The 25,853-nt window shown below is 35.7% G+C and overlaps 3 protein-coding genes across 4 annotated transcripts; all 3 read left to right on the top strand.

Annotated features, from left to right (window-relative positions):
* Positions 1–6,439: 6,439 nt before the first annotated feature.
* LOC118349229 lies at positions 6,440–6,868 on the top strand. Its single transcript, XM_035692863.1, has one exon. It carries the CDS (start codon positions 6,440–6,442, stop codon positions 6,866–6,868), a length of 429 nt encoding a protein of 142 aa, XP_035548756.1.
* A 3,062-nt stretch (positions 6,869–9,930) lies between these two features.
* On the top strand, positions 9,931–25,765 carry LOC108989247. 2 transcript variants are annotated; one of them, XM_018962793.2, is made up of 8 exons: positions 9,931–10,062; positions 16,771–17,073; positions 17,267–20,563; positions 20,706–21,239; positions 21,386–22,123; positions 23,706–24,191; positions 24,322–25,193; positions 25,500–25,765. In XM_018962793.2, the coding sequence occupies exons 3-7, from the start codon at positions 17,762–17,764 to the stop codon at positions 25,162–25,164; spliced, it is 5,403 nt and encodes a 1,800-aa protein (XP_018818338.1). In that variant the 5' UTR covers positions 9,931–10,062; positions 16,771–17,073; positions 17,267–17,761; the 3' UTR covers positions 25,165–25,193; positions 25,500–25,765. The 2 variants fall into 2 exon arrangements, with proteins under 2 accessions (XP_018818338.1, XP_018818337.1); XM_018962792.2 differs by lacking the exon at positions 16,771–17,073.
* On the top strand, positions 17,792–25,164 carry LOC118349228. The gene is made up of 5 exons (XM_035692862.1): positions 17,792–20,563; positions 20,706–21,239; positions 21,386–22,123; positions 23,706–24,191; positions 24,322–25,164. Exons 1-5 carry the CDS (start codon positions 17,792–17,794, stop codon positions 25,162–25,164), a joined length of 5,373 nt encoding a protein of 1,790 aa, XP_035548755.1.
* Positions 25,766–25,853: the final 88 nt, after the last annotated feature.

Raw genomic sequence — 25,853 nt, 5'->3', positions numbered from 1 at the left:
TATATTCTAACATGTTAGAATATAAATTAAATAATTAAATTTATCTCCTCTTGTTAAACTTTTACTTTTACATGATATTAGAATAGAGTTTATATTGAGTAACTATACACTCTATCTCATCTAATTGAGGAGGTTCTCCAAGTCAGCATTAATTTAATTTATCTCCTCTTGTTAAACTTTTACTTTTACATGATATTAGAATAGAGTTTATATTGAGTAACTATACACTTTATCTCATCTAACTGTTGTCAATGAGGTTCTCTAATTGTGGAGAGAGTGACGATGGATCCAGAAAACTGAGGAATGTCTAAACTAGCAGCAACAATAGTAGAAATTCCTTTCTTGTTACAACAGTAACAAGTATCGATGACATAGCCAGGACGATTACAATAACGACAAAAAAACTTATTGGAGCAGCGGTGGCTACGACCATGCTTTCCAGAACCAAGACACTGAGCTTTTTTTGAGTCCGTAATGTATGTAAACGAGTTTCCTCACGGATCAACTCATTGACAACAATATATAGGGAAGGAGTCGGAGTGCGATTAAGCAGTTGACCATGGATCGACTCAAATTAATCCTGTTGGGCATGAGAAATTGATAGAGACGATGCTGATGACAACGAATGGCATACATGTCAGCATTAGTGAGATCCTTCTAGAGTGGGTCAGAGAAATCAATCTGATTCCAAATATGACAAAGACGATTAAAGAAGTCATTGATGGATTGGCTAGGCTCCTGTCTGAGCTGATATAACTCAACCATAATTTGGTACTTTCTGGACACATAAGGAGTAGCGTAACGCCTGGCTAACATAGGCCAACAAATTAGAGCATCATCAAAGCTACCAAGTAGATTGGAGATAGACGGAATGGAGGTGTTGTGTATACAAGTAAGGATCTGGTGATTATGGCTATCCCATTTAAGAAAGCACTGTAGAAATTGTTCTGCTCTTTCATCTTCTTTTTGCACTGGCTTTTTCCAATCACCCCTACAATAGAACCAAAGTTTACGGCCTTTAAGAAAGCTACGAAAGGACTGAGACCACACCAAATAGTTTCTACCATCTAATATAACATGAATAACACGAAGAATCTCATATTTTTGAGCCATTATGAGGCCAAATATGCAAAAATAGACTACAAAAATGAGATCAACATGCAAAAATATGTAGAAATCGGATAGGAAAAGTTAACGAGCAGTCAAAGTCAACGGTCAACAGTGCTGACGTGGACGACAACTAATGTGGCAGCTGGTGGCTGACGTGGCAACTAACAATACTAGGGTTGACGTCAGCGGCGTGTAACGCGCGTGTGCATGTGAGGTGCGTGGAAGTGGAGCTGCAGAGCGCATGTGGTGCGTGGGCGGCGCAGTTGTAACTTTCGTCAGGCATGGATGCACGTGCAAGCTCTGATCTAACTGATTTTTTCGGCGTTGAGTCGGTCTCAATGAGATCTTCCCAATGGTATTTCGTATGATCAAAATAGAGTTCCAGGCACGATGATTCCAAAATTTTGTAGTAGTCCTCACGACAATTGCAACTATCTAATGGCAGTAAACAACACTTGAATGGCTCAGCCAAACAATACAAAGGCAGCGGAAGAATGTTGAGGAGGATGAAAACTACTTTTACTAAAGGGATCAGAGTAGTGGCTCTGATGCCATGTTAGAATTGTATTGATCAATTTTGTATATATCAATTGTGCTATAAAAGGTGGCCTATACATTGGAGGCTAAAAACTATACAAGAGCATTACTAAATCAATGTGGGACTCACATAACACATATAAACAAAGGTCTCGTTTAGTTGCGCAGTTCAGATAAGATGAGATAGCTTTTAATTTTGGAAATTTGAAAAAAGTGTGGGTCCCATTGTTGATTATAGAGCTGAAAAGTGCACTGTTTACACACGATTCACTGTTCATGCACTGTTCATTTACTATTCATGTCAGTTTTGCACTGTTCACTGTCAGTATTCACTGTTCATTATTATTCATTACTATTTATTTAAGTAGATGTTTTTAAAATTTAGAGATGAAATATAGTGTGTTTGAATAGGGAAACTACTATACGGTATAGATGAGATGAAAACATCACATCTATATTGGCTAACCAAACCGGGCCTAACAAAGATTAAGAAATAATTGTAAGCATTTGTTTCTAGATAAGGAGAATTAAAATACAATCACTACAATTGGTTGTTGACTTTTTTATTTTTTAATTTTATTGCAGAAAGGTTCCTGCATGAATATAACATTTGGAGTTTTGGGTGAAATTCTTTCGAATGTGCAAGCTTTGTATCAATTTATTTTGTAATATTCTTTTGTGCAATTATTTTGCCTCCGTTTTGAAGATGAACATATTATTTATTCCCCTTTTTTTAATATCTTGTATTGGAGGTAACCAAGCCATGTATTTCATTGTAGGTAGTTAGAATGACACTTTTTCATATGCTTCGGAAGCTCAACCATTCGTTACATCACCTAGTCATGAAATATGCAAGCACAAGGGCGGAACTATAAGAGGCTTGGGGAGCAGCTTGGCTCCACAAAATTTTACTTGTTTGATGGGTTTCATTGAGTTTAGGTGAGCTTGAGGCAAATTAGAAAGTCAAAGTGGCCTTCAACTAATGAAAAGAAAAAATGGTTTGGAAATGTGATTTTGGGGTTGCTGCCACTGCTTGAGCCTACATGCAATTTGAGGCAAATTAGATCATATTAAGCCTAGTTAATCCTTTAACCAACAATACTAGAAACATTTTTAGGATATATATAAGTCTTGTGTAACCTATTTGAGAAAAAAAACACATATCTGACTTACATGAAAAACTCACTTTTTATAAAGAGCCCGCCCCAGACGAGGTTTCCATATAGTATGACTGAATCTAAAATTAACTAGATGTGTCTTACCATTCTTTAAAAAAAAAAAATTGCACAAAAATTTGCATTTCTAGAAATCATTTTCAATCCTTGAAATCCTTGAATAGGTTTAGAGTGAATATGTGAGAAATCTTATTTAGCGTTATGAGAACGCTTATCAGCGAGATATATTCCATATTATTGAGATACAAAATGCCCCATTGAGATATATTTTAAAAAGTAGCTTTGAAAAAGTTGTTTGCCTTATGCCAAAAAAGATAAAGTAGCAAGTGGTCCGTCAATCCCTTACCTTTTCTTCCCAAAGTTCCTTTGTAAGAGCATTACGATTAGGTTTCTCGATTGGCTTTTTTTTTCTTTTTTCTTTAATTGCATTTGCAATGTTAAATAAGAATATGATTAAGTAATAAATTATATATGATTAAGTATAAGAAAGTACTAGTTAACTCAACCACGGCAAGGCCACCATCATTGCGTCCTTCCTTCTACTCACAGGCATCGTGACCCACCAGTTGCACCTTCGTAACCCACTTTTCCTCCATGCTTTCAACCCACACGACAAGCTCTGTTTCTATACAACAAAAATAGAGCACGGCTCTTCCGTTAGGCACGAATCCTTCTCAAGCTGCCCAGCCACTTGCAACCCGTGCACCATAGCCCAGCCGTGAGACACTGCCCCAGGTCGATCACTATCACGTCGTAGCCTTTGTCTATTCCTCTCACGTTCTCACGCTCTCTCACTCTTCGTTCTCTATCTTTCTCTCATCACTTTCTCTCTCACTTCCACAGTGCATTGCTGCTGCCTCAGCCACCTCGCCGCCACTTTGTAGCTGCTCTCTCGGTGAGTATCTCGCATGGTCCCTCCCTCACCAGATGTAGTTCATGATCGAAGTTTATCTTCTCCAAGTTCTAGCTGTTGGTTCTACACTTATGTTACACAATTCCTAAATGTCCTCAGTATCACGTGTATAGCTCCTAATGAAAGGTTCTAAGTTTTTTTTTTGTTAATTACATCTTTGCCCTTTTGTTGGAAGTAATGACAGATTGTTTTAATTGTTTCAAGTGGGTTTTGGTCAGATATTGAGTTGGTTTGTAATTGTTACAAAACACCAATAGTTCTTGTGTTGGTTTGGGTTTGATTTTTAAATAGACGTGTGATTGAGTTGGAATTAGGTTAAGTGAATATTAAGTTGGATATCGATGAAATTTGAGAAGTAATAATATTTTAGGGTTAAAAGAATTTTAGACATTTAGGAAATAGATGTTATTTTAGCATTTCGGGTTTAAGTATCGAAATACGTGTTCGATCGAAAATTTACGGAAGCTACATGACTATTTTATAGATGACAATTAATATTTGCTTGGCACAAATGTGAGAAAATTCGAAAAAGCTAAAAAGTGCATGTAAGCGGGGTTCTTATGTTAGACTTTGTACAAAAGAAATGGACTGAAGTTGATTTTGGAAAATATGCATGTTTTGTTATGAAAAGAAATTAGAAACATTCTCAATTATTTGTTCTACATTACTCATGAAACTTTGTATAAGAAGAAAGTATTTTCTGTCATTATCGGTGTAGACATGAGCTTATTTTTTACATTCTGTTTATGAATTGTGCAAAAAGGAGCGAATATGAAATTTTTTACATAATTATATACTATGATCTAATTATGTAGTGTTATGAATATGTTCTGTACTTTAATATGATATGATGTGATTTCTGAAAACCTTTGGCATGGCATTTTGCTTCTATTCCATTTTGACCTTACCACATGTATAAAACTGTGGCCTCTATTCGAGCTGGTACCAACTTTTCTATTTCCGATGCACCTACTTTGGAAGCAAAGTGGTTTTCTGCATGGTCTTTCTTGTGTGCACACTCAGGGTTTCGAGAATAATAAGTGAAATATTTCATATTCTGGTTTTGCTCGGCTGGCCGCTGGGGTTTGCTCAATCCTATCACAGGGGTTAAATATGAAATTTTGTTCTAATGTGATGTTTCAGTTATGCTATGCCAAAGAAATTTTGATTAAGAATATTTTGAACTTTCGCCCTGATATTTTTGATAACATGTCCTGATTCTGCATTCCGAACTTTGTAAATGCTCATATTTACATACTAGTATATGTTTTTTGCTTACTGAGTTGTTGATAACTCAACCATTATCTCCACAATATTTTTCAGATAATTGCGATGTCTTAGCTGGAAGTCAAGAGTAGGAAGTGTTAGTAAGTGTTGATGGTCGTAGAGGAATAAGTGTCAAATGGTACAATTATTTATTGGAGAGTCTTATTTAGTAGATATATTATTGTATGTTATTTTGGTATTTTGAGTCATAGATATTTTCGAGTCTTTGTAGAGATTTTAATTTATTTCATTGAGGTATTTCTTTGGTGTCTTGGTAGAGGAACATATATTTTTGATTTTGAATAGATGAGTTTATATTTTTTGGAGAATTTGAAATATATAAATATGTTATGGGAGATAGTTTTGAGCTACAAGAGATAACTCTTCAGACCTCCAGGACTGGAGCGTTACAGCTTATAAACAAGATATATTGCATATTATTGAGATACAAAATACCCCATTGAGATATATGTTAAAAAGTAGCTTTGAAAAAGTTGTTTACCTTAGAGAAAAAAGTAGCAAGTGGCCGTCCGTCAATCCCTTACTTTTTTCCCCAAAGGTCATTTGTAAGAGCATTAGTGCGATTGGGTTTTCTTTCTTTCTTTCTTTCTTTTTTTTTTTTTAATCGCATTTGCAATTTTAAATAAGAATATGATTAAGTAATAAATTATATATGATTAAGTATAAGAAAGTTAAGATAAATATCAGTACAACTACTAATTAACGTTGTTTAATTTATTGACTTCATAGCAATTTATTTCACAAAAATAAACATATATATATATATAGAGAGAGAGAGAGAGAGAGTAATTGTATCACTATTCTAACTTTTTCTAAGCTATCATGTGCTGTCAATAAGTCAAGAAAAGTTCAAAGAATCTCGCTCTATCATTCTGAGCATTAGGCATTTGCATCGATCATTGAGAATAAAACATTCAGCATGCATGTTTTGTCAAAAAAATAGCCAATATATATGTGTTGCATGCAGTAATTTTTGCGTTAGTATTACTAAGTAAGCATATAGTTTGGTGGATTAATGTGGCTGTACACTCTGCACTTGGGTGAGCTACATATAGATATGTACACTGATCGTAGCTTGGGTAAGAAAGAAATGTGAAACTTGGTTGGTTGCTTTAAAGAAAGTTCAAAAAAGAAAATTCGTAGGACAGCCGTGGAACTCACACTTTTGTGCAATTCTTCGTGCTTCCCGACTGAATATTTCAGCCTTTCTGAAGGATTTTTTAGTCCGTCGCAAGAGGACATGCTAATTTTTGTCAAAGCCTCTTTTTTATTCTTTTTTTGGTAGCGTTATGTTTGTTGCAGGCCTGGAAATATTTTTGCTTTGGTGTTTTCATTTTTGATAGTTATTAAATATTATTTTTCTTTGGAGGTTGCCCAAAATAATTTTGTCCTTGGTAATCCTGCGCTGTCAGGAACTATGGGTGTTATTCGTGATAATTGTGGTAGGTTACTTGCAGCTTATTCTGTGTTCTTGGGCCCAGGTTCTAATAATTTTACTGAAATGAGAAGTAATTTGTTAGAATGTGTTCGTAGGTGCTATCAATTGGGCTTCTCTCGGGTTGAGATTGAGACTGATTCTCAACGTTTAGTTAATTGGATTATCGAGGGTGATTGTAATATCTGGTATTTAGAGGATTTTTGGGATGAATTACATGTTTATCTTAATTGCATAGAGTATGGAGTGAGCCATGTTTTTCGGGAAGATAATGTCATGGCTGATTTTCTTGCCAAGTGGGGAGTTGGTGGTTTAAATTCGGATGGGTCTGGTGATTATATGCTACCTGATAGTCTAAGATGTCTTCTTCGCATGGAAATAAGTGACCTCCCTTATTTGCGGATCTTGTAGTGATATTCTTGGTAAGTTGCTTTTGGTTTATTTGTTTTCTTATTCTCATTTGCATGTGTCTTTTCTTGCAGGTTTTATTTGTTTTTGTCTAGGGTTGGATCTCTAATGTCTAGTTTTGGTTTTACCTTGTACTTCTTTGATATTTTGTTTTGTAACTAGATGGTTTAGTTTTTTTGATGCTTGAGTTTTGGTTTTTTTGGCTTATTTGTATCCCTCAGGTATCTTGTTGTAACTACGATTTTCCTCCGCCACAAGTGAGAGCAATCAATAAAATTGATCAGGTACCGTCCTCTTCTTAAAAAAAAAAAATTAATCTCTTTATTGACATATGTATATATTGTGAGGATTTACTCCTGTACTTACACTGAGCTTTTTCAAGCAAACTCTGTACTGCATATATCATGATGCTGAAAGCAAACTCAATACACATATCATGATGCTGAAAACTCAGGGCAAACTCATTGCACAATATCATGGTATTTTGTGATGAGGGTTCTTATTTGAATTCCATTGTTTGTCTAAGAAAAATCTTTCGCATGTTCATACAGCAAATGGAACATGATTGTGGGGCTCTACACTTATGGTTTGGCCATGGTCACGGCAGAAACTGGGCTGCTATAGAAGTTGATAGTCTTGCGAACCAAGAGAAACCTATCCAGACATTGTCCATAATCCATGATTGTCAATAGCGCAGGACTCGGATTGGCCCTGCTTTGTGACATTGTAATATTGGCTGCCGTTTTACCAAAGCATCAAACTCTTCAAACTAAATTCATGTACTCAGATGCCAAGTGCTTATCGTCCTAAAGAATTAGAAATTGTTTTTCACTCGGCATAATAATACTTTCTTTCATTGTGGATGTAAATTTGGTTCAATGTTGTTTGGTTGAGTTAGGAGTTTGCCACACATGATTAATGGTTCTAGCATGTGAATAGAGGGCCAATGACCTCAATTTTCTAGAAGTGTTTCTTGGAGACTAAAGAACGACACCAGTTTCTTAGGAAGAAATCTAGGAAACCAACACTAGTTTGAGTAGAGTCTAAAAAAATGCATATTCTAACTAACCACCAGTGACTCAAGAGCTGGCTCCTTCACGCTCTGTGAGATATGTGGAAAATGATTGATTTTGTGATCTAGTGTTATCTGTAATTGATACCTCTTGAATACTCAAGTGTACAAAATATGCCAATACAATAATTTATTCCCCAATTTTTTAATATCTTGAACTGGAGGTAACTAGGCCTTGTATTTCATTGTAGGTAGTTAGAATGAAACTTTTTCATATGCTTAGGAAGTTCAACCATTCGTTACATCTCCTAGTCATGGAAATATGCAAGCACAAGGGTGAAACTAGAAGAGGCTTGGGTCCACAAAATTTTACTTGTTTGATGGGTTTCATTGAGTTTAGGTGAGCTTGAGGCAAATTAGAAAGTCAAAGTCGCCTTCAACTAATGAGAAGAAAAAATGGTTTGGAAATGTGAATTCAAGGTTGCTGCCAATGTGAATTCAAGGTTGCTGCCACTGCTTGAGCCTACAGGCAATTTGAGGCAAATTAGATCGTATTAAGCCTAGTTAATCCTTTAAACAGCAATACTAGAAACATTTTTAGGATATATATAAGTCTTGTGTAACCTATTTGACAAAAAAAACACATGTGACTTACATGAAAATACTCACTTTTTATAAAGAGCCCCATATGAGATTTCCATATTGCATGACTGTATCTAAAATTGACTAGATGTGTCTTACCTTTCTTTTAAAAAACAATTGCACAAAATTTGCATTTCTAGAAATGATTTTCAATCCTTGAAAAGGTTTAGAGTGAATATGTGAGAAATCTTATTTAGCATTACGAGAACGCACTACAAGAAAAACGGATATTTGTGACCATTGTTTTGCAATGAAAAGAACTATTTGCGACTAAAACAGATTTATTTTATCTGAAAATAGTTATTTCGCTCAAAATAATTGGTCGCAAAATGTCATTTTCTTATAGTGACACTTATCAACGAGATATATTCGATCCATATTATTGAGATACAAAATACCCCATTGAGATATATTTTAAAAAGTCGCTTTGAAAAAGTTGTTTGCCTTATGCCAAAAAGTAAAAAGTAGCAAGTGGTCCGTCAATCCCTTTCCTTTTCTTTCCAAAGTTCCTTTGTAAGAGCATTAGTACGATTGGCTTTCTTTTGTTTTTTTTTTCTTTAATCGCATTTGCAATTTAAAATAAGAATATGATTAAGTAATAAATTATTTATGATTAAGTGAAAGAAAGTCAAGATAAAGATCAGTACAACTACTAACGTTGTTTCTTGACTTTATAGCAATTTCTTTTACAAAAATAAACATATATATATATATATAGAGTAATTGTATCACTATCCTAACTTTTTCTCCTATATTTTTTTAGGAATTTTCAAACTGATCATTTTTCTTATGAATATGCTTTCATTAAATTAAAAAAATATAGCTAAATTCGAAAAGAAAAATATAAAGAAGAATTTAAAAAATTTAGCTAAATTCAAAAAGCCCAATGTGAATAAGAAATTCGTGATTATTTCTTAGATATTGTTCACAGCAACAACGATAGGTTCCACCGACACCAACCGAGTCATGTAACGTCGTGCATGCAGAATTATTTGAGTGCTTAAGCTTGAAGCTACCTAGCTGCACTTTTTAGAGCATCTTCGTTCGCCCTTGGTAATGGATCAATAAGAGGCATCTAGATCATTAGCTTAGTGCATAAGCTTTAAGAGCTCTGGCTTCACATTTTTTAGAGCATCATGTTCAGTCTCATCAAGTCTCACACAGCTAATTGGTAGTGGTCTAGTGGATCAATCATGGCTAGGCATCGAGAATTAGCTTAGGGCTTAAGCATTAAGATCAGCAACTGGCACTTTTTAGAGCATATTCGGTTGCATTACAAGAATGTAGCTTTCTGATCTATACGCTTCTTATCTGACGGGTGGTGTCTCCTCTTACGTCTTACTTTCTCTGATTGGCTATAAGTACTCCCGCTAATAACCATTTCCCTCCATTCACTCCAATTCACACCACATAAAAGTCAGTCATGATATTAATGTTTCAAAGCAGAAAAGCTGATCATGTTGGCTTTCATACATATAACTGATTCCACTAGTGACAATCTTTCTTTGCTTTGCAATCTTGATGCAAAGGACCTAAAAGAGAGGTACGTAGTTCCTTCTTAGTAATCATTTTTAGTACCCAGCTTGTAAATATCTTACCAGCTCATGTTTACAAGGCGTGACTGGAGGACTTGATGAAGATCCCAATCTTCACGTCACGTCTTATCTAGACATCGTTTAGCCTTGAACTCCAATTTTGGAGCTCAGATACCAATTGTTGTGGTATAAAGCACCAGAGTCACCACACCCACACAACGATATTGAGACAAACAATGAAACAAATGCGAAAATGCTGGAATCAAGCACACACGACACACAAAGTTTAACGTGGTTCGGCAATGTGCTTGCGTCCACAGAGCTGTAGGGAGTTTTATTCCAGAAGAGATTACAATCATATAGTGAGTTACAAGAGTATCTCTCTACTCACACAATCTAAACTCTCTCTCTCTAGGGATTTTTCTCTCTCACAAGATGCTGTCACACCTTTGCCTCTATTTGTTCTCTTTGAAATTGCTGAAATTCATATACAAGAAATCAAAACATTACATATTTATAGAAAATGGCGCTGGAAACGCTAAAACTGCAAATTTAGATTCTTTGCTAGAGCGGCATTTCAAGCGCCTCAAGCGAACAAGCAATCAAACATTGGTTCGAGCGGTCTGTCGAGCACTGCTTGAGCGAACACTAGGGTTAGTGCTTTGCTCGAGTCTATTGTCTTGCGAAACTTCAGTGAACAATCTGTCTAACCTTTGCTCTATCCCACTGTCAAGTGTACCTTGAGCGAACTCACGAATTGAGCTTCTCTGGAGCCAAAGTCGAGTGATAGTTGAACGAACTCTCTGTTTGCACCTTTTCTACTCACAAACTAGACTCCACATGCAACCCAACATGACCCACACAATAAGGAAATCATTAAGAATATAATACGAATAATTAAATTTTTATTTTTTCATTAGTTTAAACTTTTAGAATAAAAAATAAATTCACAAAATGATAAATTGTAAAAGATATTTATTATAAAATAAATTTAACGAACGTTAATATGTAAATTTACTTTTATAATATCTAACACTTTTTGTATATATTGCAACAATCATTAGTCTTTGAAAATTATATCATAGGCAACGACTTTTTTTAACAAATACTGATCATGTTGGGACGGGAGGGAGAGAGAACATATCTTTTTTTAACAAGGTCGTGCATAAAACAGAAGCAAATTACAACATCCAATGGAGTAGCTAAAATTATTATAGACTTAGTAGGGTGGGTCTTTCCCATTGTGGAAATCTAGAAGGTAAGGTGGTATAGAAATAAGGGGAGTGCTTCCATATAGACAATTGGAAGCCTCCCACTGCGTAATGGAATGCGTGCATCAATTGTGACCTCGATGTATTTTCCTAATGTCCCAACTCTCAAAAGATTGTAACAAGATTCTTGTGTCTCTGGCTATAGGTTCTATGATCCGGTCTGCATTTTTTTCAAGTTCAACTGCAACTATTGCCACTTTGGAGTCCCAATAGTGATTTTTCTAATATGCTGAGCCTTTGCTTCCGTAATGCCTGTGTACATTGCAGTGGCCTCACTTTGATTTGAATTTTGACTTATAATGAAGTTGGCTATAACAAAAAGCAGAGATCCATCCTTTCATTTGCATTCTGCTGCAGTAGTACTTCAAGTGCTTCTCACAGTTACATCAAAAAGTTACCAAATAATTGCCCTTTGGAATAGCTTTCCAATTCAAAGGGTTATTTAGTTCCTTATTGCCCCCAAGCATTATAATGTTCTTTGAAATTCTTTAAGGACACTGTGATACCTCCATATGATAAGGATAAGGGTAAGTGGTGTATGAGATCCTACATTGCTTGGGAATGAAAAGTTCTTGTTCTTTATAAGGTTCCAATGAGGCTCCAATTGTATCATTTACTAGTCATTTTGGAGTATAAGTTATATGGTTTGGGCCTTCCATTGGGGCGTTACAGTTGGTATCAGAGACAGACTTGAGATTCTACATACTATAATAAGGAGTTTGATGAAATTTAAGGTAGATTTGTTCATAATTTTGATTGAAAGACAGGTTTGAGATTCTGCAGACTATAAAATATTAGGTTTTGGATATCTGTCAGTTTAAGAAGTAACTTCATATTTGATGTATAGAAATTTGAGGACTAGGAGATGGTCATGGGGATATATTCAGGTTTGAGGTTATGCAGACTATAATATATGAGGTTTTGGGTTATCAGAGACTTTAGGAAATAATTTTTAGATTTAATGTTTAGAATTGTGTAGACTACAAGGAATAATCTTGTTGATATTTAAGGTTTTAGAATCTACAGGTTTTAGGCATGATGTAATATGAAATTTGAGGTGTTGGATTTTGTAGATTTTATGAGCTAATTTCTTGAGGTTTGAGGTTTTAGACTCATTTTGTAGACCTTACATAATGATTTTGATAAGGTTAAAGGTTTAGATTTTAGAGATATTTTTGTTAATATGTTGCGTGTACAACTATTTGCATATGTTTATATGAACTCTATATTTTGAAACTTTTATTAAAAATCCAAGTTTTTAGTATGCCACATTGTCGTCGATTATGAAACATTTTGGATCTAAACGCGACTAATAATGAAGGAGAAGCAAATCCGAGTGTTGTTGAAGTACTTCGAGCAACAGCACTACAGTTAATAGAGGATCTTTTGAGATTTGTTGAAGTACTTTGAGATTCTGTTGACTTTATGGATTGAGTTTTTTTTCTAAAAAATCTGAGGTTTAGAGATGCAACATATCTTTTAAAAGTGATTTTGATGAGATTTAAGGTCGTAAAATTTTGCGGGCTCCAGGATATGATTTTTGATAATACGTGAGGTTTTAGCACTTGTGGACCTATGGAATGTGTCCCACGAAATCTGAGGTTTTAGATATTGCATATTTTTTAAGGAAAAGATTTTTATGATATTTGAGATTTCACAGTAGGCCTATTATGTGGACTGTAGGAAATGATTCTTACAAGATTTAAGGTTTAGATTTTGAAAGTGTACATAAGTCTGATTGAACGCCAAAATTGAAATTCTACAGACTTTAAAAAAGATGATGTTTAAAGTTTAGATTTCGGATAGACTTCCGAGAATGGATTTTGGTTAGGAATTTGAGGTTTAGATTTGTGACATTGATCTGTTAGAGGCTACAAACATGTTAGAACTTGTGAATTTAGATCTAGTGATTTAAAAACGTATGGGCTGGTTAAATGTGGAGGTTAGTTCTTTTCAAATGTATTTGTTTGAGATACAATGTGTTTAGGACTACAAATTGTTAGAGTGACCAACTGAATCGTGATTTTGGTGATATGATAGTTTGAGAGTTTATTTTACTATTTGTATGAGGTTATTACAATATGTGGAGGATTTGAAATTTATTATTAGGTTTTTAATTGCATTAATGAGGTTTATATTTTAGACTTGATTCGGACTTCTCAAAGTGTATGATAAGCAATGCAATGTGCTCGAACGTGTATGTCTAAGGGAAATATGGGAGGCATCGGGCTTCAATATTGAAGGGTTAGAATTTTGAAATATTATATTCGACAGTATGATCGAAGATTGGCATAGGCATGGAATGGTTGTGACGGATAAATATTTAGACTTTGCTTGTGGTACTAGCAAATTTCGAGGACGAAATGTTTTTTAAGGGGAGAGGATGTAACACCCAGGCCCAGTCAAGCCCGCCTTCAATTTTTTTTTTGAGTTTGATAATTAGGTTAAAAATATTTTTATGGCCTGAGAAGATTTTTGGACAAGTTGGAATATATTTATAGGTTGCGTTGAGGTTCAAAACTGAAGAAAAAAAATCAATTTATTATTTTTTTATTCACTACTAGACGTGAGCCCAAATTTTTGAAATGGATCAAAAAGCCAAGCCCGTAAGATCTCGTGCCAGACTCCTCTACTCGCACGGTTTCCATCATGTCCATTTCCACTCCATAGTCCATACACGTCACTTTTTCTACTACTTTCACTGCAACCATTCATATAATGGTTATATACTCGATAAGCAGTTGTGCATCAGTTTTACAAACTAGGGTTGTCTTCACCACGTTCACCACACATGCACGTCTGATCTCCCTCTCATTTTCTTTAGGGTTTCGAGTCAACTATATATGTAAATATGCAGATCTTCGTCACAGCATGTAGAAAACTACCATAGCACTCCGCCACTGCTGCCTCTTCAAAACCGAGCACTTCATTTTCCCTACCGTGAACTGCGGTTGTTCCACCAAACCACTAGCCACCCCCACTTACCAAGGCCCAAAGACGCACCGCGCGCCACCTTCCCCATTGCGATCGCAGTGAAGCAACAAGTTGTTGCATTGAGCCGCCTTTCGTGAAGTTCAACAACCACGTGCAACCGTTGCACCATGTCTGGCCACCATCACCGGGAGCCAAGCACGCCGAAAAACCTCACCGCCGTAGCCCAACTGTGAGCCCACGGTTTTAACTCCACGAAACAGAGCATCCACCTCTCCTTTTGCTAACCACTGCAACCACCATACCGAGAGCCCCACCACGTCGGGACCCCACAGAAATCGCCACCACAAACTTTCCGGCACCCCAATCCATCGCACGCCCTTAGTCTCACGGTGAGTTTCCTCTCTCCCCACTCCGTGTTCTCTCATTCTCTCTCGGAGTCTCTCTCTCTCTTGCTCTCTCTCTCTCTCTCATCACAATATCTCTCTCTTCCACAGCGACCTGCCGCCGCTCCCAGCCGTGCCGCCGTAGACATCCACCCAGGCCACCGCTACACATAGCTTTCAGTAAGCATATGCCCTTCCCTGCCCAGCGTTTCCGTTTCAAAGTGGGAAGACGTGGTCTACATGGTAGCTTTTAACTTGGGGTTTAATTATGATAGTACCCTTAAATTGTAAAGGTTGGCTATGGCTCACAAGGTTTTGGACGATAGTGGACTTGTTTCTATTTTATTCTATAATAGTCTAAAAACTTCTATGTTTACCAAAATTATTGGAGTGATTTAAATTGTTGTTAAGTAAAGATTTCTTTCAAACTTATTTTCAGAAGTAAACCATAGCTGTGTAATTTTATTTTTTAAACACTTTAGATATGATCTAGTTTATTCTTATTAAATAAATTTTTTTGTTTAATTTAGAATATCTTGATATAATTATATCATCTAGTATTAAACTTTATAGTTTGATTTCAATAGTAAATAAGTTAGAATTTAATATCTTAGTCAGAGAAAGTAAGTGGATATTGATGGATTTGGAAAATGATGGTATGTTAGGGTTATGAGAATTTTAGGTATTGAGGAATTAAAATAGGTTGAAGTTTAGCATTTCAGGTTCAAATATCGAAATATGTGTTCAATTGGAAAATTACGGAAATTACTTAATTATTTTATAGGTGACGAGTAATTTTTGTTCGGTATTATTGAGGAAAATTGCTTAAAAGCTAAGAAGTCCAGGTAAGCAGGGTTCATATGCTAGATTTGCATAAAAAGAAATGAACTGAGGTTGGTTTGTAAAAATGTGCATATTATTTTAAAAAGAAAATGTGAAAAACAACATCAGTATATGTTTTGCATTCACTCATGAAATATGTATGAAAGGGGAAAAAAATGTTTTTGACATGAACAGTGTAGACATGAACAATATTTGACATGTTTCTGAAATGTGCAAAAGAGTGAATATGATGTCTGTGAATTTTTGCACATGTGATATGAAAATGATTTGGATCTTTTTTTGATCATATAGAAATGATATGAATATGCTCAGCACGTGATTTGATATGATATGCATCTGAAAAACTTTTGGCATAACTTATTTGTTTTTACTCTGATTATGAATTCTGGTTCTAATATGATGATATGCGAGTTCACGTGACATGGTTGGTACCAACATGATATGAGTGCACCCACTTTGGAAACAAAGTGGTCTTTTATGTGTTCTTTCATGTGTGCACACTCGGGACTCCGAAAATGAATAAGGGAAAGTTTTACAATATGATACTGTCTGGTTTGGCCACCAGGGATAGCACAACCCTATCACAGGGGTTAAACGTGGTATATGATATGATATAGTGACATGATATGATATGATACAATATGAAATAATAATAAGAAGATGTTCAGTTATGTTATGCCAAAGTTTTTTTGAATATGAGTAAAGCGTTTTTTATTATGAAAATGATTTTTGAATATGAAAATGGTCTTTGAATATGAAAATGATCTTTGAATATGAACAATTGGTTGTTGAGTATGAAAACATTGAAAAGTCGTTCTGATTTTCTGATAATACGTTTTTGAGATCTGCATATAAAAATGAAATGTTTTGTTTTGCATACCGAATTTTCTGAAAAGGCTCATGTTTATATACTAATATATGTTCTTTGCTTACTGAGTTATTGATAACTCACCCTTTATCTCCACAATATTTTTCAAATATTTTAGATACTTCAGTGGCAGTTCAAGAATAGGAAGCATGGGTAAGGCTGTGTGAGCATGGTGTATTAAATAGAAAGAGGGTACTTGTTGTTAGAGAATTTTATTTAGTAGTTTTTTTTTGCTCTGTCGACTTGGTATTTTGGAAGGTTGACGTTAATTTTGAGATTTTGTGGTATTTAGATTAATCATATTGGAGTAGTTGATTGAAACAGTGAGTTGTATGTGTCATTGAAAACTTTGGAGTCTATGAGTATATAGTTGAGATTTGATTTTAAGTGACAATGAGTAATTCTCTGACCCATCAGGGACCGGGGCGTTACAGACACCATCAACAAATTTTCTCAAGTTTGGATTGATGGAATCATGCACAATTTTATTTCTCGAAACCATATACTGTACATGGCAATAATAGCAAAAAGTTGAAACTGGTGCTCTTCAAGTGAGGGCATGTTGAGGGAATTTGAAGGGGTTAATAAGCACTTTAACCAAGTAACAATCCCAAGAGCTACAAGACAGGAACTGTCCAGGGACCAAGGAGATTGTCTCATAGAATTCTAGAGAAAGGACCCTTTAGAAACAAATGAGGGGGACTTTGTAAGAATAATAAGGTCAGGACCTTGTTTTCATTGGCCTCCTTCGTAATCCTTAGCTTTCAAATTATTTTCTCGTATGAGTTTCAGAGTTGTATTATCAATTGATTGTTTATTTTTTTTGGAGCATATTTCATTATATATATCGAATTCTAGTGTTTATAATTTTGCCACCAGCTTGATTTCTGAATTACACACTTTGAATCTACAGAGCTACTCTGGATTGAAGGGGATGATGAAGAATTGATGGAGTACTTCATGTGAAAGTCAAGTTCTGTACCGTGTTCTAGTATTGGTGTATATGACCAAGTGCGAAACCTGGTTCATTCTTATCTTGTCCTCTTACTTTCCTGAGTCATTCTTCATACTCCATGCATGGTCATTCGCTATCTGAATTTATTGCAAGACTCCCCAAGATAGAGCTGTCTTGTTTTCATATTCTTTCTTAGTTCCATCTGTCCTTTGCCTAATTTGCTTTTAAACCTCATTCTAGAGACCTATTTGATCCAATCCATCAATATTCCAAAGAGTGCTAGCTAGGTGGTCTCTTCTTCTTTGTTTTGTGTTTTTGTTTTTTTGCTTTTTGTCCTTACTGTTGCATTCTATTGCGCTACTTGCACACAAATCTGTAAGAAAGGATTTGTTTTTTGTTTACTAAAAGAAGGCGTCAACAGTAAGAAAAGAATTACAAAAGAAAAAAAAAAGAATGGATATTTTTGTACAAATTGTAGCAAAAATGGCCGAGTACACGGTAGCACCAATTGGACAGTGGCTAGGTTATTCGTTTCGCTACAGCAGCAACGTTGCCAAGATGAAGGATCGGGAAGAGAAGTTGCGGCGTGTTAGAGATAGCGTGCAACATTCCATTGACGCTGCTGTCAGAAACGGTGAAGAAATTGAAGAAGACGTTAAAAACTGGTTGAAGGAGGTAGATGACATTACAGAACTGGCAAAGAAAGTTCATGAAGGCGAAGAAGAAGCAAAGATGAGGTGCTCTATAGAGATGTGCCTGAGTTTGAAGCTAAGACATCAGCTAAGTCGGAAGGCCAAAAAGATAGTGAAACTTGTAAGCGAAGCCTTGGAAAATAGAAAATTTGACAAAATTTCATACCATCCTGCTCCACAAGGGAGAGTGACTACGAGATACATGGATTGCATGGAGTTTGTCTCAAGAATGCCAACTGTGAAGGGACTTAAGGAGGCACTCGGAGATGCTACTATCAACGTGATTGGTTTATGGGGGATGCCTGGTGTGGGAAAGACCACATTGGCGAGAGAAATTGCCAGGCAAGTAAAGAACGATAAGCTATTCGACGAGGTGGCTCTAGCAGATGTGACGCAAAGCCAAGACCTGAGACGAATTCAAGGAGAAATCGCAGACATGCTAGATCTCAAGCTTGATGCGGAGACAATACTCGGAAGAGCGATTTGTCTACGGGGGAGGTTAACAAAAGGAAAAAGGCCAATACTTGTTATCCTAGATGATATATGGGATAAACTTAATTTGGAAAAAATAGGAATTGATCCTTATAAGGGATGCAAAGTAGTGCTGGTATCAAGACAGCGCGATTTATTATCTGAAATGGGTGTTCAGAAGAATTTTGGAATTGAAATGTTACCCCAAGAAGAAGCATGGGAATTATTTGAGAAGATGGCGGCTGATTCTGTTAAAGACCCCAATTTACGATCTATAGCAACTGAGGTAGCTAAAAAGTGTGGTGGTTTGCCTATTGCACTTGCAACAGTTTCTAAGGCATTAAATAAAAAGGATTTACGTGAATGGAAGGATGCCTTACAGCAACTACGGCGTCCTGCTGCTCCCGAACATCTCACAAGAATGCAGTCAACTATATACTCTTGTATAGAGTTGAGTTTTAGACATCTTGAAAGTCAGGAGATACAAAATTTATTTTTGCACTGTGCTGAAATGAAGTTCGGCATTTACCATCAGGACTTGTTGAAATATTGTTATGGTTTGGGTCTATTTCATGGAATTAACACATTGGAAGATGCGAGAAATAGACTATATACACAATTGTGTAAGTTGAAAGACTCTTGTCTGTTACAAGATTGTCCTCACAAATCTGATCATTGCCATATGCACGATGTTGTTCGTGATGTTGCTATGTCAATTGCTTCAAAGGATTATGATATGCTTTTCATGAGAGATGATGGAGGGCTCAAGAAATGGCCAGAGATGGATGCACTAAAAAGATGCAAGGCAGTTTCTATTCGTGGCAGAGATATTGATCATCAACTTCTAAATGAACTGGAATGTCCAGAATTAAGATTCCTTTATGTGAATGGCAGTGATTGTTCTTTACAAATCCCAGGCACTTTCTTTCAAGGGATGGAAAAGCTCAAAGTTTTGGATTTGACGGACATCAAACTTTCAGCACTTCCTTCGTCACTTCTTCTTCTTAGAAACCTACAAACATTGTTTCTTGATCAATGTGAGTTGGGAGACATATCTGCGATTGGAGAACTCAAGAATTTAGTAATTCTTAGTCTTGTAAAATCTAACATTTCAAAACTGCCAAGAGAAATAGGGTCGTTGGTTCGTTTGATGTTGTTTGATTTGAGCAAATGTTCCAAACTTGAAGTGATTCCACCTAATGTCCTATCTAGCTTGGTAGAATTAGAAGAATTGTATATGGAAAATAGCTTTGTTCAATGGGAGGCTGAAGGACTTATCACTGAAAGATCAAACAATGCTAACCTTGCTGAGCTAAAGTATTTGTTACGTTTGACTACTTTAGAGATACATATCCGAGATGCCTGCATGCTGCCGAAAGATCTACGGTTTGGAAAATTAGAAAGATACAACATATTGATAGGAGACGTCTGGGACTGGTCTGATAAGCATGAATGCTCAAGAACATTAAAACTCAAGCTGAAGACAAGCTTTCAATCAGAGGTTGGAATTAAAATGTTGTTGAATAGAACAGAATGTCTTTATTTAGATGAGTTAAAGGGTGTTAAGAGTGTTCTACATGAATTAGATCGAGAAGGTTTTCAAAAACTAAAGCATCTTCATATAGAAAATAATGATGAGATCAAATATATCATTATTAGCTCTCCGGTGCAAATCTCAACTATTTCCTTTCCAGCCTTGGAGACATTCCTTCTAAAAAATATGACTGGTTTGGAAGATATTTGTCATGGCCAACTTCATTCGACATCCTTTCATAACTTGAGAGTTGTAAAACTGGAAAATTGTGAAAAACTGAAATTTGTCTTCCCATCATCCGTAGCAAGGGGCCTTTCACAACTCCAAGAATTGCAGATAAGAGAATGCAGCAACATGGGTGCAATAGTCATGAAAGAAGGCGGCGGAATAGAAGACACGGATATGATATTCTTTTTCCCTCAACTGCGTCGCTTGGCACTAGAGCATCTTCCAAAGCTTACGAGCTTCATAAGAACAAAAAATTTATTCGCAACTGATGCTGGAGAAATCGTTTCGGAGGGCACACTTGATTTCGACATGCCAATTCTACACGAACAGGTATGCTAATGTTTATTTTCCCAAGTAATAATGCTAGAAGCTGCACTCCGTTTTAATTTGGTCATTTTCCCAATTTTAAAATGGAAGAACCAAAAAGAAAAGAAAAAATTGATGGAGAAAAAAAAATTAAATGTTGTTGCAGATTGTGTTCCCCAACTTGAAATGGTTGGAACTATCTTCAGTAGACTTGGAAGAGACACGGCACAACCAATATCGGGCGAGGGTGTCTTGTAGATTAACAACCATGGAAGCAATGTCCAGGTTTCAGAATTTGTTAATCTTGGAGGTGCAGGGTTCTTGTAATATAACATATCTGCTGTCATTCTCTACAGCTAGATTAATGATGCATCTCAAACATCTTCACATATCGGAATGTAAGGCTATGGAAGAGGTATTAGTCACAGAAGAATTAGCAGCAGCAGGAGAAATTACGATGGAGGGGTTCCCTCGACTAGAAAGCCTGAGGCTAACAGATCTTCCGAACCTCAAAAGATTCTGCATAGGATGTAACATCCAATTTCCGTCCTTGGAGATCCTGGTGATAGACCATTGCCCTAAATTAGTGACATTTATATTCAATCCTGCTAGTTCAGGCGCAACAACCATCCAGGAGATCATTCAAACAGATGCATTGGAGAAGCCTTTAACTGTTATGCAACCTCTCTTCACTGTAGAGGTAATATCTGGCTCCTTTCTTTCCTTTTATTTTTTTGTGGATAAATATCATTTTAGATTTTGGCTACTTATTAGATCCTCTATTATGTGAGATATTATGGTCAGGTATATATATTTTATCGTTGATATATGTGATTAACCTTGCAGGTTGCATTCCCTTGTTTGAAGATATTGGAAATCAGTCGCATGGATTGCCTAAAACTCATATGGCAGAACCAATTTGTGGAAAACTCCTTTTGCAATCTACAAAGAATAAAAGTTGAACTTTGTGAAAATCTTGTGAGCATCTTTCAATATGATATGTTGACAAGATTCCAGAGTGTAGAGGTACTTTTTGTAGCTGGTTGCAATTCACTACATCAAGTATTTGAATTGCAAGAGCTTAATGTTAATGAAAATCAAGCTGTAACAACCATACAGCTGAAAGAATTGTGGTTGGCTCATCTTCCACAAATGAAGCATGTATGGAGTAAAGACCCCAAAGCAGTTTTCAGCTTCAAAAATCTAAAACGAATACAGGCTGCTAGATGTGAGAATTTGAGAAGTTTCTTTCCAGCCTCTGTTGCTAGAAGTCTCATGGAATTGGAGTATCTTGAGATTATGTATAGTGGGGTGGAGGAAATTGTTGAAGGTGAAGGGAGAGAAGATGCAATAGAAAGGTTTGCGTTCCCTCAAGTAACTTCCCTAACTCTTAAGTGGCTACCAAGACTCAAGTGGTTTTACCCAGGAGTGCATACTTTAGAATGCCCAATGCTAAAAGAGATGTGGGTGGAAGGATGCCAGAAAGTTGACATATTTGCTAATGGACTTCTGAGTTTTCAAGAAACGCTTCGAGGGAGCCGGCATGAGATCTCCACTCAACAACCCCTTTTCTTGCTTCATGAGGTAAAAAAAAAGCTTAATTAATCTCTCGTAATTAAGGTAGAAGTCTTAGAATTGATATTGTTTCTAAACCTAACTAGTTCAAATAGTTAAAGTTATTGAATCTGTGAATGGAAATATGTTGCCATTACATATAGCAAGAAAAGTATACAAGTATTATCCATTTTCTCATCATCCTTTCATTATCTCATGATGTGATATTAGATGATTGGAGACTATTTATTATGTTTCACTTGTGAACCTATCTTTTAATGCCACATCATATGATGATGAGAGAATAATAAGAAAAATGATGATAAATAGATTTTTTCTTAATTAAAATGTCATATTTTGTTATAAACATGAAACATCACACATAGATATGGAAAAAATTTATAAGCCAAATTTGTAATCATGACATCCCCTAGATCTAATGAGAAGACGGTACTGATCTTTTTGCCAATCAACAAAATTTTAGTACTATTTACTTTATAGAAGTAGCATAAAGATGTAATCCACTGTAAAACAGTTTAAGGAATTGAGTATATTATTGATTCATTTACAATAACATGCTGTGGCTAATATATAGAGATGTAAGCCAACCAAATCCCATAGGGAGAAAATTTGTTGACATTAAAGATGGAAAAAGGAGCCAGTTGTCTGCATGATTTGTGCAAGCAAGGAATTCATGATCTTGGACTTTATTCATGGGATGTGCTGGAGCTTTATCCTTGGGAGAGTTGACTGTTATCAGCTTTTATTTGTCTAGATCTAATATAAGAGACAAAAAGTATGGTTGGGTTTCTTAGGAAACTTAAGGAACGGGGAGGAAAAAAATTGAGGAAATTCTTGTAGATGTGAAATTACTACTTATCTCAAAATATTAAGCAGCTAGGAAGAGGTAAATTTTATTATTTATTTTATATCTTAACACTCTCCCTCACATGTGGGCCATATTCTTCCTCATGTGAAATCACCACTTGTCCCAAAAGATTAAACTGATGGAAAAAAGTAGATTTTATTATTTATTTTATATTTTAACACTCTCCCTCAATTGTGGGTCAAGCTCCCCCTCAATGAGTGATTCAACATGTTAAATATTTAATTGAATGATATAGAATGTAGAGTCAAGATTCGAACTCAATACCTCTACTATGATACCATGTGAAATCACCACTTATCTCAAAAGTTTAATCTGATAAGAAGAAGTAGACTTTATTATTTATTTTATATCTTAACTGTAGATAAATAGAAGTTCTTGAATACTCCAAACCTGTCTTAGTTTCCGAGTGGATTTTTCCAAAGAGATTTTCGGTGAACAGAGATAAGAATGCTTGAACACTCCATAACTTGGGGGTGTGTTTGCTTGAATACCGATAAAATCATCAAGAAATGGTGTGGAAAATAGGTTTCAATTAATGTAAAAATTAACTGAATTATAAAAAAAAAATTCAGTTTCTGTTTGGCATTTTATTTCGGATTCCAACGCTTCAATTTCTTGTTTATTTTGATATCATGGCTTAAAGAGATCAAAATTAATCAAATCGATGCTTTGGTGGATGGGAATATATAATATGTTAACACATTAATTGGGATGAATTCACAGGTAGCATTCCCAAGCTTGGAGAAAATAGTAATTTCACATATGGATAACTTGATAACCATATGGCATGACCAAGTCGCAGCGGATTCCTTTTGCAACTTTCAAAATCTACGTCAAATTAATGCCGAGGGATGTAAGAGCTTGAAAAGTTTCTTTCCAGCAATCTCGGTGGCTACAAGTCTCACGCAATTGGAGGATCTTCGGATAGTCAATTGTGGGATTGAGGAAATTGTCCCAAGGGGAGGAAAAGAAGCAACACCAAGGTTTGTGTTCCCTAAACTAACATCTCTGGAACTTGGGATATTGCCAAAACTCAAGTGGATTTTCCCCGGGGCGCATAATTTAGAATGGCCAGTGTTGAAAGAATTGAAAGCGTGGGGATGTAAACAAGTTAGCATATTTGCTTCTAAATTCTCGAGATTTCAAGAAACAAGTCAACAGTGTCTACTTGAGAGTTCCATTCAACATCCTCTTTTCTTGGTTGAAGAGGTAAGATGCCAATCAATTAACTCTTTGAAATAGCATGAGTCATATTGTATTCTTTCCTGTCTTGAGAAAAAGAGTCTCGTAATGCATTGTTCTCTAGAAAATTGGATGCTAACTTCATTTTTTTTTACAGGGTACATTCCCGAAATTGGAGGCTTTGAAAGTGATCGTTCATCACACCACTTGGTGTGACCAATTTTTGGTAGAGTCCTTCTGCAAGTTAAAAGTTTTAGAGGTGCAATGCAACCATGATACATCGGTTCTTTCTGTGTCTAATTTACTAAAAAGATTACAGAATTTGGAGAAACTTGTTGTGAGATGTACTTCCTGGCAAGAAATAATCCCGTATGAAGATTTTATTGGCCCAGAAAAGCATGCTAGGATATTCCCACGACTAAAAGAACTTAGGGTGTCTAAAGCATCAATGCTGACACATTTGTGGAAAGAAGATGTCCAGGAATATCTAGCTTTTGATAAAGTACTGGAAATTCTAGCAGTTTCAGAATGTCACAAATTGAAAAGTTTAGTGCCATCCTCGGCATATTTTCACAATTTGACAGATCTTGAGATATTGAGTTGTAATGGATTGATCAATTTAATAACATACACAACAGCCAAAAGCTTGGTGCAGCTCAAAAAAATGAGTGTAAGTTCATGCGAAGGAATAACAGAAATTGTGGCAAGGGGAGATGATCAAGCCAAAGTGGTGATTACATTCAGCAAATTGACTTGCTTAAAGTTTGATTGCTTACCAAACTTCACAAGCTTTTGCTCGGGAAGTTATTCTATCATGTTACCATATTTGGAGGAAGTAATTGTGGAAGAATGCCCTGTGATGAAAACTTTCTGTCACGGAGTCCTAAGCACTCCAAAGCTCAAAGGTGTACAAGCAAAAAGAGGAGAGGAATCACATACCCGTTGGAAGCTTGACCTGAATACCACCATACATTCGCTTTGGGAAGACAAGCCAGTTTGATAGCCAGCATGCAGTCTATCTGAAGAAAGGCAAGTATATTATTTAACACGTTTCATATTTTCAGCACCACTAATTTGATTTCTAATTCATAATCAAATATTTTAATATTCTGAATTTGGATACTTTTTAGTAAATTAAGCAGCAAATGTAGATTTGTATCTTTCCCCAACTTTTGAGGAAATCAACGAAATTAATAATTACATGGAGGATTTCAATACTTGGGGGCATTGGATCCGGTGCACCTATTAGTCCTCTTATTTTTCTAAATAGATATTATTTAAAAGATTAATTATTCTTGAATTGTTGACTTTTTTTATTTTCTAATTTTATTGCAGAAAGGTTCGTCGAGCATGAATATGACATTTGGAGTTCTGGGTGAAATTCTTTCGAATGTGCAAACTTTGTATCAATTTATTTTGTAATATTCTCTTGTGCAATTATTTTGCCTCTGTTTCGAAGATGAACATATATATATATATATATATATATATATATATATATATCTCAAACTGGAGGTAACCAGGCTTTGTATTTCATTAGAATGAAAGTTTTTCATATACTTGGGAAGTTCAACTATTGCTAATTTGGTTACATGACCACCTAGTCATCGAATATGCAAGTGTAGGGGCGGCCCGTTTGCATAGTGAAAATATTTTATTTCATATCATCTTATCTCATTTTATCTAATT

The sequence above is a fragment of the Juglans regia genome, chromosome 8 (genome assembly GCF_001411555.2).
Source record: "Juglans regia cultivar Chandler chromosome 8, Walnut 2.0, whole genome shotgun sequence".
Lineage (NCBI taxonomy): Eukaryota > Viridiplantae > Streptophyta > Magnoliopsida > Fagales > Juglandaceae > Juglans > Juglans regia.
This window is presented reverse-complemented; position numbering and strand designations above follow the sequence as displayed.

Excerpts from the sequence above, each read along its gene's own strand:
- LOC118349229 (XM_035692863.1), top strand. The coding sequence starts at position 6,440 with ATGGGTGTTATTCGTGATAATTGTGGTAGGTTACTTGCAGCTTATTCT.
- LOC108989247 (XM_018962792.2), top strand. The coding sequence starts at position 17,762 with ATGGATATTTTTGTACAAATTGTAGCAAAAATGGCCGAGTACACGGTA. Across the intron at positions 22,124-23,705 it reads CCCTTTTCTTGCTTCATGAG|GTAGCATTCCCAAGCTTGGA; the intron begins GTAAAAAAAAAG and ends ATGAATTCACAG. Across the intron at positions 24,192-24,321 it reads CTCTTTTCTTGGTTGAAGAG|GGTACATTCCCGAAATTGGA; the intron begins GTAAGATGCCAA and ends TTTTTTTTACAG.
- LOC118349228 (XM_035692862.1), top strand. The coding sequence starts at position 17,792 with ATGGCCGAGTACACGGTAGCACCAATTGGACAGTGGCTAGGTTATTCG. Across the intron at positions 20,564-20,705 it reads TGCCAATTCTACACGAACAG|ATTGTGTTCCCCAACTTGAA; the intron begins GTATGCTAATGT and ends ATGTTGTTGCAG. Across the intron at positions 24,192-24,321 it reads CTCTTTTCTTGGTTGAAGAG|GGTACATTCCCGAAATTGGA; the intron begins GTAAGATGCCAA and ends TTTTTTTTACAG.